The sequence below is a fragment of the Phalaenopsis equestris genome, unplaced genomic scaffold (genome assembly GCF_001263595.1).
Source record: "Phalaenopsis equestris unplaced genomic scaffold, ASM126359v1 Scaffold000140, whole genome shotgun sequence".
Classification (NCBI taxonomy): Eukaryota; Viridiplantae; Streptophyta; class Magnoliopsida; order Asparagales; family Orchidaceae; genus Phalaenopsis; species Phalaenopsis equestris.
Genome location: NW_018164582.1, coordinates 498,623 through 513,917, shown reverse-complemented (window position 1 = coordinate 513,917; position 15,295 = coordinate 498,623). Strand labels below are relative to the sequence as shown.

At 36.7% G+C, this 15,295-nt stretch overlaps 1 protein-coding gene across 2 annotated transcripts in view; it reads right to left on the bottom strand.

Moving 5' to 3' along the window:
- LOC110021712 (glutamate--tRNA ligase, chloroplastic/mitochondrial) overlaps positions 1 to 12,956 on the bottom strand; it is a 49,381-nt gene extending 36,425 nt beyond the window's left edge. For both annotated transcript variants that reach the window (XM_020720310.1, XM_020720311.1), the window contains exon 1: positions 12,645 to 12,956. In XM_020720310.1, coding sequence (XP_020575969.1) covers positions 12,645 to 12,898 — 254 coding nt within the window. In that variant the 5' untranslated portion in view covers positions 12,899 to 12,956. The remainder of the gene's footprint in view (positions 1 to 12,644) is intronic.
- Between the last annotated feature and the right edge of the window lie 2,339 nt (positions 12,957 to 15,295).

Sequence of the window (15,295 nt, the reverse complement as noted above, 5' to 3'; positions counted from 1 at the left end):
AATGCGGACTTGGATGTCGGAATCCTCTTCCTCTAAAATTTGATATGAATCACTGCAAAACAATGCGGAATCGGATGTTGGAATCCTCTTCCTCTAAAGTTTAATATGAACTATTGCAAGTCAATACGAAATCGGATGTTAGAATCCTCATCCTCTAAAATTTGATACGTAAACCATTGCAAGGCAATGTGGAATCGGATGTTGGAATCCTCTTCCTCTAAAATTTGATACACGAACTATTGCAAAGCAAGGTGGAATTGGATGTTTGAATCCTCTTCCTCTAAAATTTAATATGAGCCACTACAAATCAATGCAGAATCAGATGTTGGAATTTTCATCCTCCAAAACTTGATACGTGAATTATTGCAAGGCAATGCGAAATCAGATGTTGGAATATTCATCCTCTAAAATTTGATACGTTAATCATTGCAATACAATGCGGAATCGGATGTTGGAATACTTTTCCTCTAAAATTTGATATAAACCATTGCAAAACAATGCGGAATTGGATGTCAGAATCCTCTTCCTCTAAAATTTGATATAAATTATTGCAAAGCAATGAGAAATCGGATGTTAGAATTCGCTTCCTCTAAAATTTGATATGTAAACCATTGCAAAGCAATACGGAATCGGATGTTGAAATTCTCTTCCTCTAAAATTTGATATGAATCATTGCAAAGCAATGCAAAATCGAATGTTGGAATCTTATCCTCTAAAATTTGATATGAACCATTGCAAAGCAATGCGAATTGGATGTCGGAATCCTATTCCTCTAAAATTTGATATGAATCATTGCAAAGCAATGCGGAATCGGATGTTTGAATCCTCATACTCTAAAATTTGATATGAATCATTGCAAAGCAATGCGAAATTGAATGTCGGAATCCTCTTCCTCTAAAATTTGATATGAATCATTGCAAAGCAATGCGGAATCGGGTGTTGGAATCCTCTTCCTCTAAAATTTGATATGTGAACCATTGCAAAGCAACGCGGAATCAGATGTTAGAATCCTCTTCCTTTAAAATTTAATATTAACCATTGCGATAGAGAAATATCTAAGGCAATACAGTATCGGATGTTGTGATCCTCCACCTCTAAAATATAGTGTGAACCATTGCGATAGAGGAATGTCTAAAGCAATGCGATATCGGATGTTGTGTTCCTCAACCTCCAAAATATGATATGTATCATTGCAAAGCAATGCGGAATTGGATGTTGGAATCCTCCTTTAAAATTTGATATTAATCATTGTGATAGAAGAACATCCAAAGCAATGCGGTATCGGATGTTGTGATTCTCAACCTCTGAAATTTGGTATGAACCATTACAAAGCAATGCAAAATCGGATGTTGAAATCTTCTTCCTCTAAAATTTGATGTGTTTCATTGCAATAGGATGGTCTCCTAAAGCAGTGAGGGAGGAGATGCGGTCCATATCGAATAAACTGCCATCCCTCATACAAACGGAGCAAAAGACAATGAAGAGTGTGGTTCTACGTAGATGGAATCAGCTAGCCTCTTTCACACGAGAGAGATAACCCAAAGTCCCTGTGGAAAGAAACTTCGAGCCGAGAGAAGCGACGCTGGTGATAGATCAAGAAAACTCAACTTGACCAGGTCGAAACTAAAATTCACAATTTTGATTTTGATTTTGATTGATGAGATATATTTTGTGAGTTTTTATTTATTTGAAAATTTTTTTTTATTTTATTTTATTTTATTTTGACCCAATTTCAAACACACGTGGCATCGATGCTTCTTAAGAACGAGATCTTTGTCTTTGAAACATCACGACGCATGATGCTTCTTAAGATATTGTCGACTGCTCGGAAGCATGTAAAAGTTAACTCATCCTTTAAGGTACTATGGGAACTGTATTCTTTCAAATACACATAAAGATGTGTTATTTCAAAGCATATCGCGGTTCGAGAGGTTTCGACTCTGTGGCTCCACTGCGGCAATCGTCATTAGCTTATCACTGATTTCGTAAATATTGTTCGAGTTGTCTTTGAGAAAATATTGACGTCCTTGACTTGATGTTGGAGTCGGATTTTATGGGCGTTGGAAGATATGACTTCAAGCTCGAATTTCATTAATTGCTAATAACATAGCCCTTTCTTTAATTCTTTCTTTCTGGGCCTAAGCAGATTTCAAAATTTCTGATTATGTGATTAAAACATTTTTCATTTCCCAAGGATATTTGCAAGTCCGTTAAGAGCCAACCAAAAAAAACACAGTGCCACTCTCTTTTCAGATTATAATATCAGAAGAATTTTCTTAAGAGAACCTTTAAAGTTTTATCAATTAGAGGAGAACTCAAACGTCAATTTTTGATTTTATGCTCTCCTCAAGCTTCTTCTCAAGGAGCTCTTCTTTTCTTTTTTATTTAATCTTTTCTTTGCTTCTTTTTTTTACTGAGAATTACTATATCTAGTGAAACACTTTAAAGATTTTGAATGTCTGAATTTAGACACCAATTTTTGATTTCGTACCCACCTCAAGCTTCTTCTCAGAGAGCTCTTCTTTTTTTTTTGCTCCTCTTTTTTTTATTGAGAATTACTATATCTAGTGAAGCACACTTTAAATATTTTGAATGTCTGAATTTAGACACCAATTTTTAATTTTGTGTCAACCTCAAGCTTCTTCTCAATGAGCCTTTCACATAACTTTTTATTTGCTCATTTTGTTATCTGAGAATTACTATATCTGGTAGAGCATATTTTAAAGGTTTTGAATATCTAACCTCCCCTAACTAATAATCCTCAAATATTTCTTAATATGAATTTTGAAATATTATTGCTCATTCAAAAGTTAAGACTCAGTAATATGACAGGAGATTAAAAAGCTCGCGATATCCCGAGTTAATTACTCGTATTATAATCACACTATTTTATTCTGAAATTTACTTAGGACCCAGTTCAAAATCTTTAAAGTGAAGAACTCAGTTATTAGAGCATTAATTCAATTTGTCCTTTAAGTCATAATTTTGTCAAAACGCCAAGACACTAGATTTTTGTTACATTGAATGCACTTTTCTTGATTGTGCCTCTAATGAGCTTTGAGCATACAACGTGAACTATTCCAAAAAGAAAATTCTTCTCCATTTGATATCAAATTGTCTACAGAATTTCGAACGAACTCCGAACTATGGTGGGAGGGTCGGGATCCACTACCCGTTGTCCTGCTGATGTCCTTTCTCACGAACTGGAACAATTGGATCAACTGAAATTATCTTAGTGAACCTCTTTCAGGTTCTTTCAAATATTCTTTTGGGGTCGTTATGTTTTCATTCATGAATTTTTTTTCGAGTCACTCTTTGAAGCTGAAACAGTCCTTTATGTTATGTTCAATCAGTCTGTGGTATGGGCAATACTGGGGGTGATCCCTCTTATCGATCTCATCTGGCTTTTTTGGCTCTGGCAGTCTGAATTTGGGCTTTGTGACCAAATCCTGGAATATTTCTTCCACTACTTCATTCTTGAATGAATATTCTCTGTTTAGGCTTTCACTTATTGTAAGAGGTAATTTGCTGACTGTATGCTGAGACGGCTGTTGAGTATGTTGTTGAAGATATTAATGGGACTGTTGAGGTCACTTCACCTGTGTCTGCAATGGTCGCTTTCCCTTATCAACCAATATTACTGCCCCAGGCTTCTCTTCAAACATTTTCACTAAATCTGGCTTTTCAATTTTCAGCTAAGGTAATCGTAATTGTTCTTGAATCGTGGCTATAGCAATATTCAGCTCTTCTATCTTCTTCTCCATTAGGCTGATTCGCAGATCTTGCTACTGAATGGCCATTTGTAACTCATCCAAAGTGTTCTCCTCGATGGGAAATAGAGCGTCGCGCGAAGATAACGTGGCCCTAGCTTCAATAACATTGATTTCCGCGAACTCCTCAACCATGTAATATGTTGAGTTCTAGTCATCATCGTTGGCAGTGTTCCTTCGTTCTTCGGCCAACTGTGTGATATCGGCTAGTCTTTCCAGAACGGCCTCAATCGATTCTGCATTAGTTATTTTGAGGACAATTGGAGTATCCCGATGCACAACTCTTCCTGGGTTAGACTCTGTCGTAGGTGCAGTAGCGGTTGTCGGAACGTCAGATTCAGAGTCATTTTTAGGAGAATGGTCCCCCGACTTCTCCTGTAGTATCGATCCGGCGACGCTAGGTCTCCGCCACTTCCTAATTGAAGTCGACGCTTCAATACAGGGTATCCCGTTGGTAACATCGACCCGTTGGACAGAAGTGTGGTCCTTGGTCTGCATACCAAATACATTGTCAAGCAAGTCCTTATCCATATCCAAGGTCAAAGTCCTACTGTTTGCGGTGACAGACACGGTTCGAACCCGGTTTAAAGTCTTTATTGGCGAATTGGACGAAGTTGTACTCCATTCATCCTCAAGTGCATGAGGGTCAGTTGGAACCATTGGATCAGCAGAAATCATATTAATGGAAACTCTTTCAGGTTCTCTTAAATATTTTATCGGGATACTTATGTTCTCATTTTTGAAGTTCTCCTCAAGTCAAGCTTTAAAACTAAGCACTGCTCTAATGAGTGTCTGGTGCATCTGTGATATGAGCAGTATCTCGAATGTCCTTTCCTGTTGACCTCGTCTGGTCTCTTTGATTCGGGCAACCTGAATTCAAGATTTTTGATTAAATTGCGGAACATTTTTTTTTACTGCTTCATCTTTGAAAGAGTATGTCATCTTTGCTCGATTAACCAAGATTGGAAGTTGTTTTCCGTCTTTATGATAAAACTTTTGTCGATATATTTGTTGATTATGTTGCTGATAGTCCTGTCGTTGGCGCTGACGAGTTTGTCAAGGTTGTCCAGCCTGTAATTGCAACGGTATTTTGCCTTTGCCAACTACTGCCACTATTCCAGACACTTTCTCAGTTGTATTCACTGCCTTTGGTTTCTCGATCTTCTCTAGAAATCCGAATTGATTTGTTTCTTCCTGAAGATTCAGGGCTTTACTAAGTAGTTTTTCGAACGTCTTTATTGTAAATCCTTTGAGAAGGAATGCAATCGGTTCATGAATAATTTTTAACAGGATTTCAACTGCATGTTGCTCCTGGAGCTGTGGTTCGCATCTCATGCTTAAATTCCTCCATCGTAGAATGTATTTCACCAGAGTTTCATCCGGCTTCTGTTTCTCCACCACAAGGTTACCGACGGTAATGTGGTGTTGGGCTGCGGCGAATCGTTTAACGAAAATGTCTTCTATCTCCGCGAATTTCTTTACAGAGCCATTTGGCTCGGCGTACCAGTCGAAAGCGACTCCCAAAAGGCTGCTAACGAACTGGTGGAACAACAAAGCATCATTAGCCCCCGCGTTGCAGCAACTCGCTCGGAAGTGTGCAACATGCTATCGAGGGTTTCATGTCCCGTCGAGAGTCTTGAACTGCGGTGGCACGAAACTCGTGGGGTACTGGACAGCATCGAACTCTTCAGGATAAGGTCTACCCTTCATAACTAATGCTCCCCCTTTGGCCTGAGTCAGGGCTTCCTTCACCTGATGTTCTATCATGTGTTTGATTTCTTTCTCTGATACTGGACTTTGAGCAGAATATTTCTTCGGCTGCTCCTCTTTGTTAACAGAAGTGAATTCTTTCTTATCGTCAGTAATCTGGACAGCCTCTAGTTTGTTCACTTCCGCGGGTGTCTCCTTCGGAGGTTGACGTTGACTCTGAAGCGCCATTATTACAGCCATCATTTCCTTCATCCTTCTTTCCAAACGTTCGACTTGTTCATCTTTCTGCCAAACCTCCCTTGGCAGCGTTTCAATCTCCCCTTCTTCAGCAGGCTCTGAGACATCTCGCAAGGATGACGACGCCCTAGTCTCGACGACATTTATTTCGGCAATATCTTCGTTCATCCAACCCGTCAGATCTTCTTCACACCTCAGCTCGTCTTCTCTTTCTTTGGCCATTTGCTTGATGTCTGCTCTTAGCTTCTCCAAAGTAGGCTCAATTGATCTTCCTTTAACAATCGTGAGGTTAATTAAGAATGACTGGTAGATGACCTCTTCTAGAGAAGGCTCTGAAATAGTAACAACCTCTTCAGGCTTGGAACCTTCTTTGATTTTCTCAGCTCTGTTATTTTCTGCAAGTATTGGTCCAGTGGTTTTAGGTCGCCACGCCATCTTTTTTGACGATGATGCTCTAGGGTTGGGTGGCCCATTATCGGTATCAACACGACGGTGAGTGGTGTGTCCCCTAACACGCGGACCGGATACGTCCATGGGCAACTTGTTTCCTTCTCTTCGCGTCTTTGCTGAAGAACGGACTTCTTGTGTAACCGGGAGAGTTATCCTCGGCCCTAGACAAGACTTTACTGGTACTCGTCCCATGGGCCTCGAGGAAGTAGTGGCAGTAGCAGTGACAAAAGTGGGCGAACGGACTCCCATATGCTGCTTGGCAGGAATTTTGGGTACTAGTGGAACACTGGTGGTAGAAACGACTGAGGCGAGATGATTATACATTTGAAGCTTATAGGAGATTCGTTTGGGCAAACCTTCCCTCTTCCTTGTAACATTTTTGACAGTTTGTGCGTTAGATTCATTTTTTCTTAAAATTTGAGCCTTCATCTAGTGTGACACAAGACACCCCATCCTTTTCAAAATCTCAGCAATTGAAAAATTTTCCTTCCTTGCTAGTTGTTCTAATACAGCTCGTACTCGGGCCAGCGGTGTAGCGCTCACCTTCCTCCTTTGACCCTCATAGCGGAAGGGTTGGGGCGGTGTAGCGGCAATCCTTGTGACATCTTCTTCGTTGAGGGTGGCGGACAAAGGATGAAACCTACTTTCCCCCAAGAGGGGTGAGGTTTCGGGTATTCCAGCCTCCTCCGCAACAGGAGTATCAGTAGGAATAACGAACTCAACAGCCTTTACCCTCCTGACCTTGGCTACCTTTCTGTTTCTGCTTCTTCTCTATGTCTGAGTCAAAGGCGCAAATTTTGAACTGGACCCAATTTCAAAGACTGAGGGGATCGGGGCAAAAGTTGGATTTTCCTTGGCAACGAGCTCACCAAGAACTTGCACACTTTTTCCTTTTGTTGCAGCGAGAGCAACAGCGGGTGCAGAGACGGTCAAACTAGCAAGGGTGACAACAGTGGTCTCGGGTGCGGCCTCAATGATCCTAGCGGCAGACTTCTCAACAACGACAAAACTCTTCTTAATTAACACCCTCTTTAGTGGGGGAACTCTTCAGCAGACCTCAAGTTAAACTCGACAACAGGCTCAACAGTTTTGTCCGCCTTAGGCTTTGGCACAGCGACGGTACCGCTACCGAACTTGACTTTGGCATTGTCGAACCCTTGCCCAAATTTAATAACCGCGACATCGGGTTGCTCACCTTTCTTAACGTTGAAATCCATTCCAGCAGCGAAAGAGAAGATCAGCTTGGGTGTAAACATTTTCTCTGTGGGTAGGAAAGAGTTCAACACATTAACATCATTTCATGCTTCACTATAATGATTGCAGGACGAATATCAAAGCTTAGCGAACATATCTGGCAAACTGGGCGGTTCTTTCGAAACTTATCCAAATGATTTTTATTATTATTACTTATTATTATTTATATTTCAAATTTTATTTAATTTCATTTAAGAGGAAAAGAATTTGAAAATGACAGATTTCAAATCGTTTGAAAGAGTAAAATGCAGTAAATATGTGGTATAGAATCCAGTCCTAAAACTGGAGGGTGATCTTACATTGGACTCACTTCGGTCAACATCGCTCATGGCTTCTAAGCCACCGCACATATTGGGGGTCCAACCCAATTAAACCCATCCTGAAGGTCTAAAGATTTCAGAACCTCTCTGTTTAAGGGTGATTAAACAGATGGCTCCAGAATCCACAAAGAGTTCGCTATACTGTCCAAGGAAGATATGAGCGAGGTATGCCAACGGAATAATGGTAGTCTGGCCCACTAAGGACATGGACACACTACTGATGTTTGAAAACAGAATCACTTAATCAAAATGGAGAGAGGAACTAATCCCCAGCGGAGTCGCCAGAATTTGTCGGTCGCCAAATTAGAAATTGTCGGTCGTCGGAATGGATATCCCGACGCCCGATTTTAAAAGAGATTTAATTTAATTTATATATATAATTTCAAAAAAATTAAAATATTATTTTTTTTTCAAAATATATATATAAATTAAATTAAACCTATTTTAAAATTAGGCGTCGAGATATCTATTCCGGCGACCGACAATTTCTAATTTGGCGACTGACAGCAAATTCAAATAAACGCTTGTGGAAATTGTATTTCTTTAAAAAAAATGGCTCTCAAAGCTAGTGTTAAAAACCAAAATGATGAATGTTTATTTTGTAGAAAACGACAAATTATATGTGAATGATATTGCGGCCAAGTTGAACTGGCTCAATTGTTTTCCTACAGAGTTGTTTGCCAAATTTGCAAAAACAAGTCATCCATAATTTAACAATAAGAAAAAAGAAGTAGATTTAAGCTTTCAAAGGCTTCATATCAATTTTTGGGTGGCTGTTCAGCTCAAGTTGTGCAGCTTAATTCAACAAGGTGTCATACAAAAGGAGGTTTCCCTTAATTCTAGGCTTCGCAGCATGTTAGGCGGTGCTATAACATTTTTGTACGACAAGTTCGATAGCATGTGAATTTTTTAAGGGTCATCTAAAAACCTAATTTTGTTACATCTCTTGTCAAAGAGGAATAAATAGTTAATTTCAATTTCTCATAAACTCTCCTAATCTTTTATGATCTTTGTTTTCTTATTGTAATAAAACTTGTTTATGAATGAAAAACACATTTGATAATTCCATCTACTCACTCGTCCCAAGATAATCAATGTATTATGATCTTACTTTTCACAACTTTTGTATACATTTGATCTGTAAAGTTGGCATTTCTCTTTTGTCAAAAAATCAGCCTCAAGTGTTGCGATTAAACTTCATCAATTTTGTTCCTAAAAATAGTACTCAATTCTTATTAAAGTCTGCATTTAGCCTTATTGTTGAAGTTGGCATTAGCGTTACTAACTAGTTCAAAAGTGGTGCGGTGCTTTGATTTCCAATTAAATTCGATATGATTAAGAAATCTTCTGACATGCCAAAGCCTTTAATAACAATTTAACACAATAAGGAATAATAACCACTGAGGCTAACCTGTGGCTTAATTATAAATATGTCTCTATTTGTATTTATTTTCATTCATGCATTATGAAATACTAAGCCTCCTAAATCTATAATACTCTATATGCATATGTTCTTGATGTTCTTCCATGGTTTTGCACCTCCAAGATCAATTTATTTCTTTTCTCTTTTTTCTTAAAAAAGTGACACTGACACAGTTGCTACAATTATTAGCTACAGCAAGGAAACTTTGAAGTCGTGCTGAAAATTTGTCTTCAATGACAAAAAGGTCAATGTAGTATGTGATATTGGACTTGAAACTCAATCGCAATTTCAACTTCAGGGCACTCAAGTTGGACAGGACCGCAACAAAACATTTGACAAAAAGCCTACTTCAATCGTGACTAATTCCGTCTTAGCACTTAAATTTCATTCTTTCCTGAGTTTACTAAAATCTTCAAATTCTATGAGATCATATTGGCCCAAGTGATGTATAAATCTTTTGTCAATTTTAATATATTCATCATATTTATCTGATGGTAGAAGGTGAATTTGAGACTAAATTTTTTTGCTGCATGTTCACTATCAAGGTGGCTACAATATTTTTTTCATCTGACTAATCAAAATGAAGGGAATAAAATTTAAGTTGATCCAAGGGATCCTAAAAAAGATGGATAGAAGAAAGCTTCATATGTTTGTGATGCGAGGACAAATCTTTAGCAAGAAAGCATGAGAAGACTAAGATATCCTTTAAAAGGGAAGAATTACAAGCTAGCTAAGATTTGGGATGCAAAAAAGGGTACTAAAATAAAAATCAACAATGCCATTGCTATTTTAAAGGATGTTTTGGCCAAGAATGATGCTTCTCTTGCAAGGACAACCAAGCAAAGTAAATATGAAAGGACTCTATTTTGTATACCCAAGGCCAAGCCAGATAGGTTCAAGAATAGGGCTCGTAGCCGAGCTTAGAACAAACTTGTCAGTTGTTTCCTGCGCAGACTCATCGGTCGGGTCCAAGATAAAAATGCTAGCAAACTGCACAATGGAACATCTACCTCGGCTCCAAAGATACTCAACCAATGATCTCATCAAGCTCAATCAGCCAACCCAGGATAGAGCTATTCTCCAACTATTCTCGGGTGACTCAACGACTTCTTCAAGCACAATAGTCGAATACCAGTTCAAGTCCGAGTTTGTATTTGGATCAAACTTCCCTTTTTATTTTGTATACTTTTCCATATTTATCACATGGATAACCTATTCTGTAGCAATTACCATAGCACTCGAGACCTCAGTTACTCATCTATAGATAAGGAATCTCATGAATAGCAGAGGATTTTGAAAGTTGAGTTATTATTCCTCTGATTTTATACTATCTTAAGCACGATAATGAATTTTCCCTTCCCATAACTCATCTTTGTTCTTTTATACCCGTCTCCTTTTCATTTCCTATAAGTTAGTAAAGTTTTAATTCAACCAACGCATAAAATAAAATCCAATATCCTAAAATGTCCAATGATTGTGAATCTAAATCAAAAATCAGAAAGGACACCCATAAATCTATAGGAGCCAACACAGGTGCAATTGTGAAGAAAGTGCAAGTTCACTTTTCAAGAATGTATTATCATTGAGAAGTAAAATGAATACTTTAGAGTCTAGGTTAACTAACTACGGGTCTATTAGGAGAGATAATGCTTGCTCTATGAAAAAATTTCACACAAAATACCTTGAGTTAGCATCTTCACATAATAGTTAAGATGATAAAATCAATAAACTAAAGACAATTGTCGAGACTTTTAGTCAAGAACATTGAGCTAAAGTGATTCATGTGTATCAAAGTATTTGGATAATATATTTTTGCTTAGATAGTTTAGTGTAGCAAGATCTTTCAAGGTCCAGTTGAGCTGATAAAAACAATTTTAATAACAATTTTATTATTATTATTATTATTAAAGAATGAATACCATATAAGTGATGATAATGACCCCAAGCAAATTGCATCATAGCCATTTCCTTTTTCCTAGTTTATGTTGCAAGGAGTCCAAGTTGAATATAATGCTACAAGACTTGTCATGTGTGTAAAGAAAATTTTATCTATAAAACTGAAAAATATTTCTATATGGTCTTCCCTTCAGTTTTTATAATTAAAAATTTTATTTTTCTATTTTGTTAGTTTGATGAGTACATCTAAGATATGCAAGCAAATAAACCATAGGCAAAAACATTTCATAACATCATTGATAATGAGTATAAAAATGACATGCTCGGCTAAGGCCCTCGCATGTGCATCTTGAATATAAATTGGAGGTTGGGTCATAGTAATCTCAACTAAGGAAGGCATTAGCTAATTGAGACAGACAATTGTTAGGTCGGCTAGGAAGAGGAGCTTCTTCAATGCTATCCTTAGGATATCACAACTCATTCTGGTCCGATTTGGTGCAATGACTGGTTGAGAGATTAGCGATGATGAGAAAAATAGGATGTTGAGCCATGCTCTTAGGAAGAGCTAGAAAAATTGACTACTTGACAATATCTCTTAATGATTCCCCAAATCATACAAGTAAGAAGGTCCTCCATGTTCTAAAGCTGCTCAAAATGACAAAATCATTACTATTATGATTCCCTACAAGCAAAGCTCTATAAGTCAACATGTGGCCTAGTTCTTGGACTTTAGATTATTTATAATCTCACCATCTTTAAGGTCGTTGAATTTAAAATTATCTATGCAGTACACAAATTTGGATAAAGCCTAAAGGAATAAAAGTGAAAAAAGAGTGAGAAATAACCAAACAAAAAATTTCTTTCTTTAATTAGGAATTATATGATTATAGAGAATTAAACTGTAGGAAACTTCAGATGATAGAGAGTTGGCCAAAAAAATAAATAATAAGGTCACATGACATGTCTTACCCATGCCCAATCATTGACACTCAATTTATAAGTAGAAGCCAAAGTCAATGACAAGCAAATAAGCAGAAAAGTGCATGAATTATCTCAACATAGCTGTTGTTTGAGCGACTGAGTTTGTTTGACAATTGTGTGCAGGGGGGCAAATTCGAAGAAAAGTGCGAGTGCTCCCGGTAAGTTTTCATGGTGAGAGTCCCCTACTTGGCGGGCCTTGGACAAGTAGGCTAGATCTCTAGGAAGAACAGCTTTGCCAAGTAGGCACTTTTCAGAGTCCTGTAGGTGGGTTCAATGTTTGAGCTTTGAGGTTCAAGTAAGACTTTTTACTCTTAGCAATTTGATGAGCGCCAAATGATAGGAAAAAAAAGAAAAAAAATGCATAAGGAATGCATCTCTTTACAACCACATGTTACAACAAGCTTCATGAAAACATTAATGAGTAAAATTCTCCGCAATACACTAAAACTTTCTCCATTTCCTTGAAGGACTTTATTGGCGCGAAATATTCATAAAATTAATAGCATATCTCGGCCGCGTCAGAGAATTAACAAGCGAGTTCTTAAAATTTTAGCAGAGACAACCATTGCAAAAAATATGGAGATACAGAAGGAAAGGCCTTGCCTTGCAAATAGATAGTTAAAAAGAGCCGTCCTCGCTCCCCCTACGTGGAGATTTCCGGTGGGAGACGGCGCAAATCGGACACGAACTTCGCTGTTTCTAGGGCTGGCTGTGGCGGAGGCTGAGACGGAGAAATTCCTGCGGCAAAGGGAGAGGCCGGGACCGAATAGGAAGCATTGCCTGAAAGAGAATGTCGGAAGCTCGTGTAAAACCCTAATTCGAAGCCATGGCGATCCGCCGAGGCCCGCCATTGCCATTCGCTCGCGTCCTGGGGGATGGGATGATTTGAGTGAGAATTAAATTAGGGGTTGTTGGTAAATCATATTATTAATGGCCGGGGACCGTTTTTGTGGCTTTTATATTGAGAAACCCGAGAAGTTTGTAAATATTTTATTTCACGTGTTTTGTTAATCGGGTGCTCCTTTGTCACACGTGTCGTTGAGCTCAAAGTTGGTTCTGTTATCTTTCCTTCATTTGGCGTCATCGATTTATTGTAACCTTCTGGTGATGTTTTCTACTTTATGCATTTTTTTTTTTTATTTGGTGGTTCATTCGCTGTTTATCTTTGTGTTTCTTGTTTCTTCAGTAAATTTTTTTTAATTGATCTGCATATCATCTATTAATATTTGATGGTCGAATTGTTTGCTCTTTCTCTTGCATATGTGTGGATGAATATTTTGTGGGAGATTTCTAAGCAACCATCTGTTTTCTCTTATCATATTGCATATGTCTTGATACAAAGTTGAAGTTTGCAAGATAGATTAGTTAGCAGCAAATATATTAATTCTGATCAAGTAGTATAGAAGCTATGGAATTAAAAATATATGAGCATTGTACATTTGTTTCTTTAATAATCTTTGTGTACTTGTTTTACTTATGCTTACACTCATGTTTGTTGTTTGTTAGTTAATTTACTTACACTTGCCTCCTATACAGAGTTGATTAACATTTTGGGAGGAGAATATTGAGCACTGCTTATCTTTTTTTAAAATATGAAATAATTTTATAAATGAGATTGTTTATGTGTTTTGTAAATTTGAAGTTTGCATTAAAGACAATTTAACATCCATAATTACCTTGATGAACCATTAGAATATATGATATTAGTTATATTTGAGATTTGTTTATTTGTTTCTTTAAGAAATTTCTTTTTTAGTTTATGCAATAATTTTACAGATAAAATTGCATATGCTTTCACGTAAATTTATAAGTTTGCATGATAAATAAGCTAACAACATCTATAACAATCATGATCAACAAATATAAGCTACAAAATGAAATAAATATGAGTTTTATTCATCTGCTTTTTAAAAGATTTACTGGGGGAGAATATTGAGCATTGTTTTTTTTTAGTTACCTTCAGTTGAAACTTTTATAAATAGAATTACATATGGTTTACTGCATATTTAAAGTTTGCATGATAGATGAGTTAACAACAATCTTATATATTCTGATCAATCAGTAGAAGCAACAGGATGAAATATATATGAGCAATGCTCATTTATTTATTTCAGTTTTTTTGTTGTTGATTTATTTTCTTTGGTTGGATAGATGAGCACTGGTTTTGAGTTTGTCTAACAAATTTTACTGGTCAAGTTGTTTGTGCTTGCCTCCTTCTCAGTGTGGAGTAACATTTTTGAGGGAGCATGTTAGGCATTGCTTTCTTTTTTTAATTTTCTTCTCTTGAGACTTTTATGAATAAAATTGCATATATTTTGTTGCACCATTTAAGTTTGCATGATAGATAAATTATCAACATATTTACTTGTTTTGATCATTTAGTAAAAGTAATTACGAGCAATGGTCATCTATTTTAGTTTTTTTGTTGGTTTATTTTATTTAGATAGATATATGAGAATTGTTTTCTGTATTTCTAACAAATTTTACTAGTCGAATTGTTTGTTTTTGCCTCATCTTCAGTGTGGAGTAACATTTTGGGGGGAGAATATTGAACACTGATTCTTTTTTCTAGTTTTATTCTACTTAAACTTTTTATAAGTATAATTGCATATGTTTTGTTGCGCATTTGAAATTTGCATGATAGAATAGTTAGCAGGATCAAAAAATTGTTATGAAAACTATATAATGAAATATATTTAAGCATTTGAATGTTAGGCAATAATCAAACAGTAGAAGTTATGGAGTGAAGTACATTTCAGCATTATTAATTTATTTCTTTTAGAATTCTATATGTAATGTACCATTCACTGAGGATATATGTCAAAGAAGATATCAATTCGGGAATATCATTCAAATGTAATGGAAAATAACTATCAAAGGGTTCAACTGCTCGCAACTTGTCAATTTTAAATTAGCGAGGTTGTTTTCCTATAGATACTACATGTCACAAGAGAACACTTTTAAGTGCTTATTCGATATGAGAAAATAGTGATTATGGATATTGTCTTCTTTGGTTGAAAAATCTCATTGGGCTCTAATTATTGCCTCGAGGTCCTGATTTGGCTAACGCGATGCAAACAAAAAATTAATTATGAGTATCTTATCTGACATGTAATTTGAGGGTTTGCATCTATGCATGGATATGTAGAAAACGTACAAAAAATATTTAAAAAAAAACAAACAAGCAATTTTTATATATATTTCATTTCGTTGCTTCTACTGATTGATTATGACTAGTAAAAATACTGCTAACA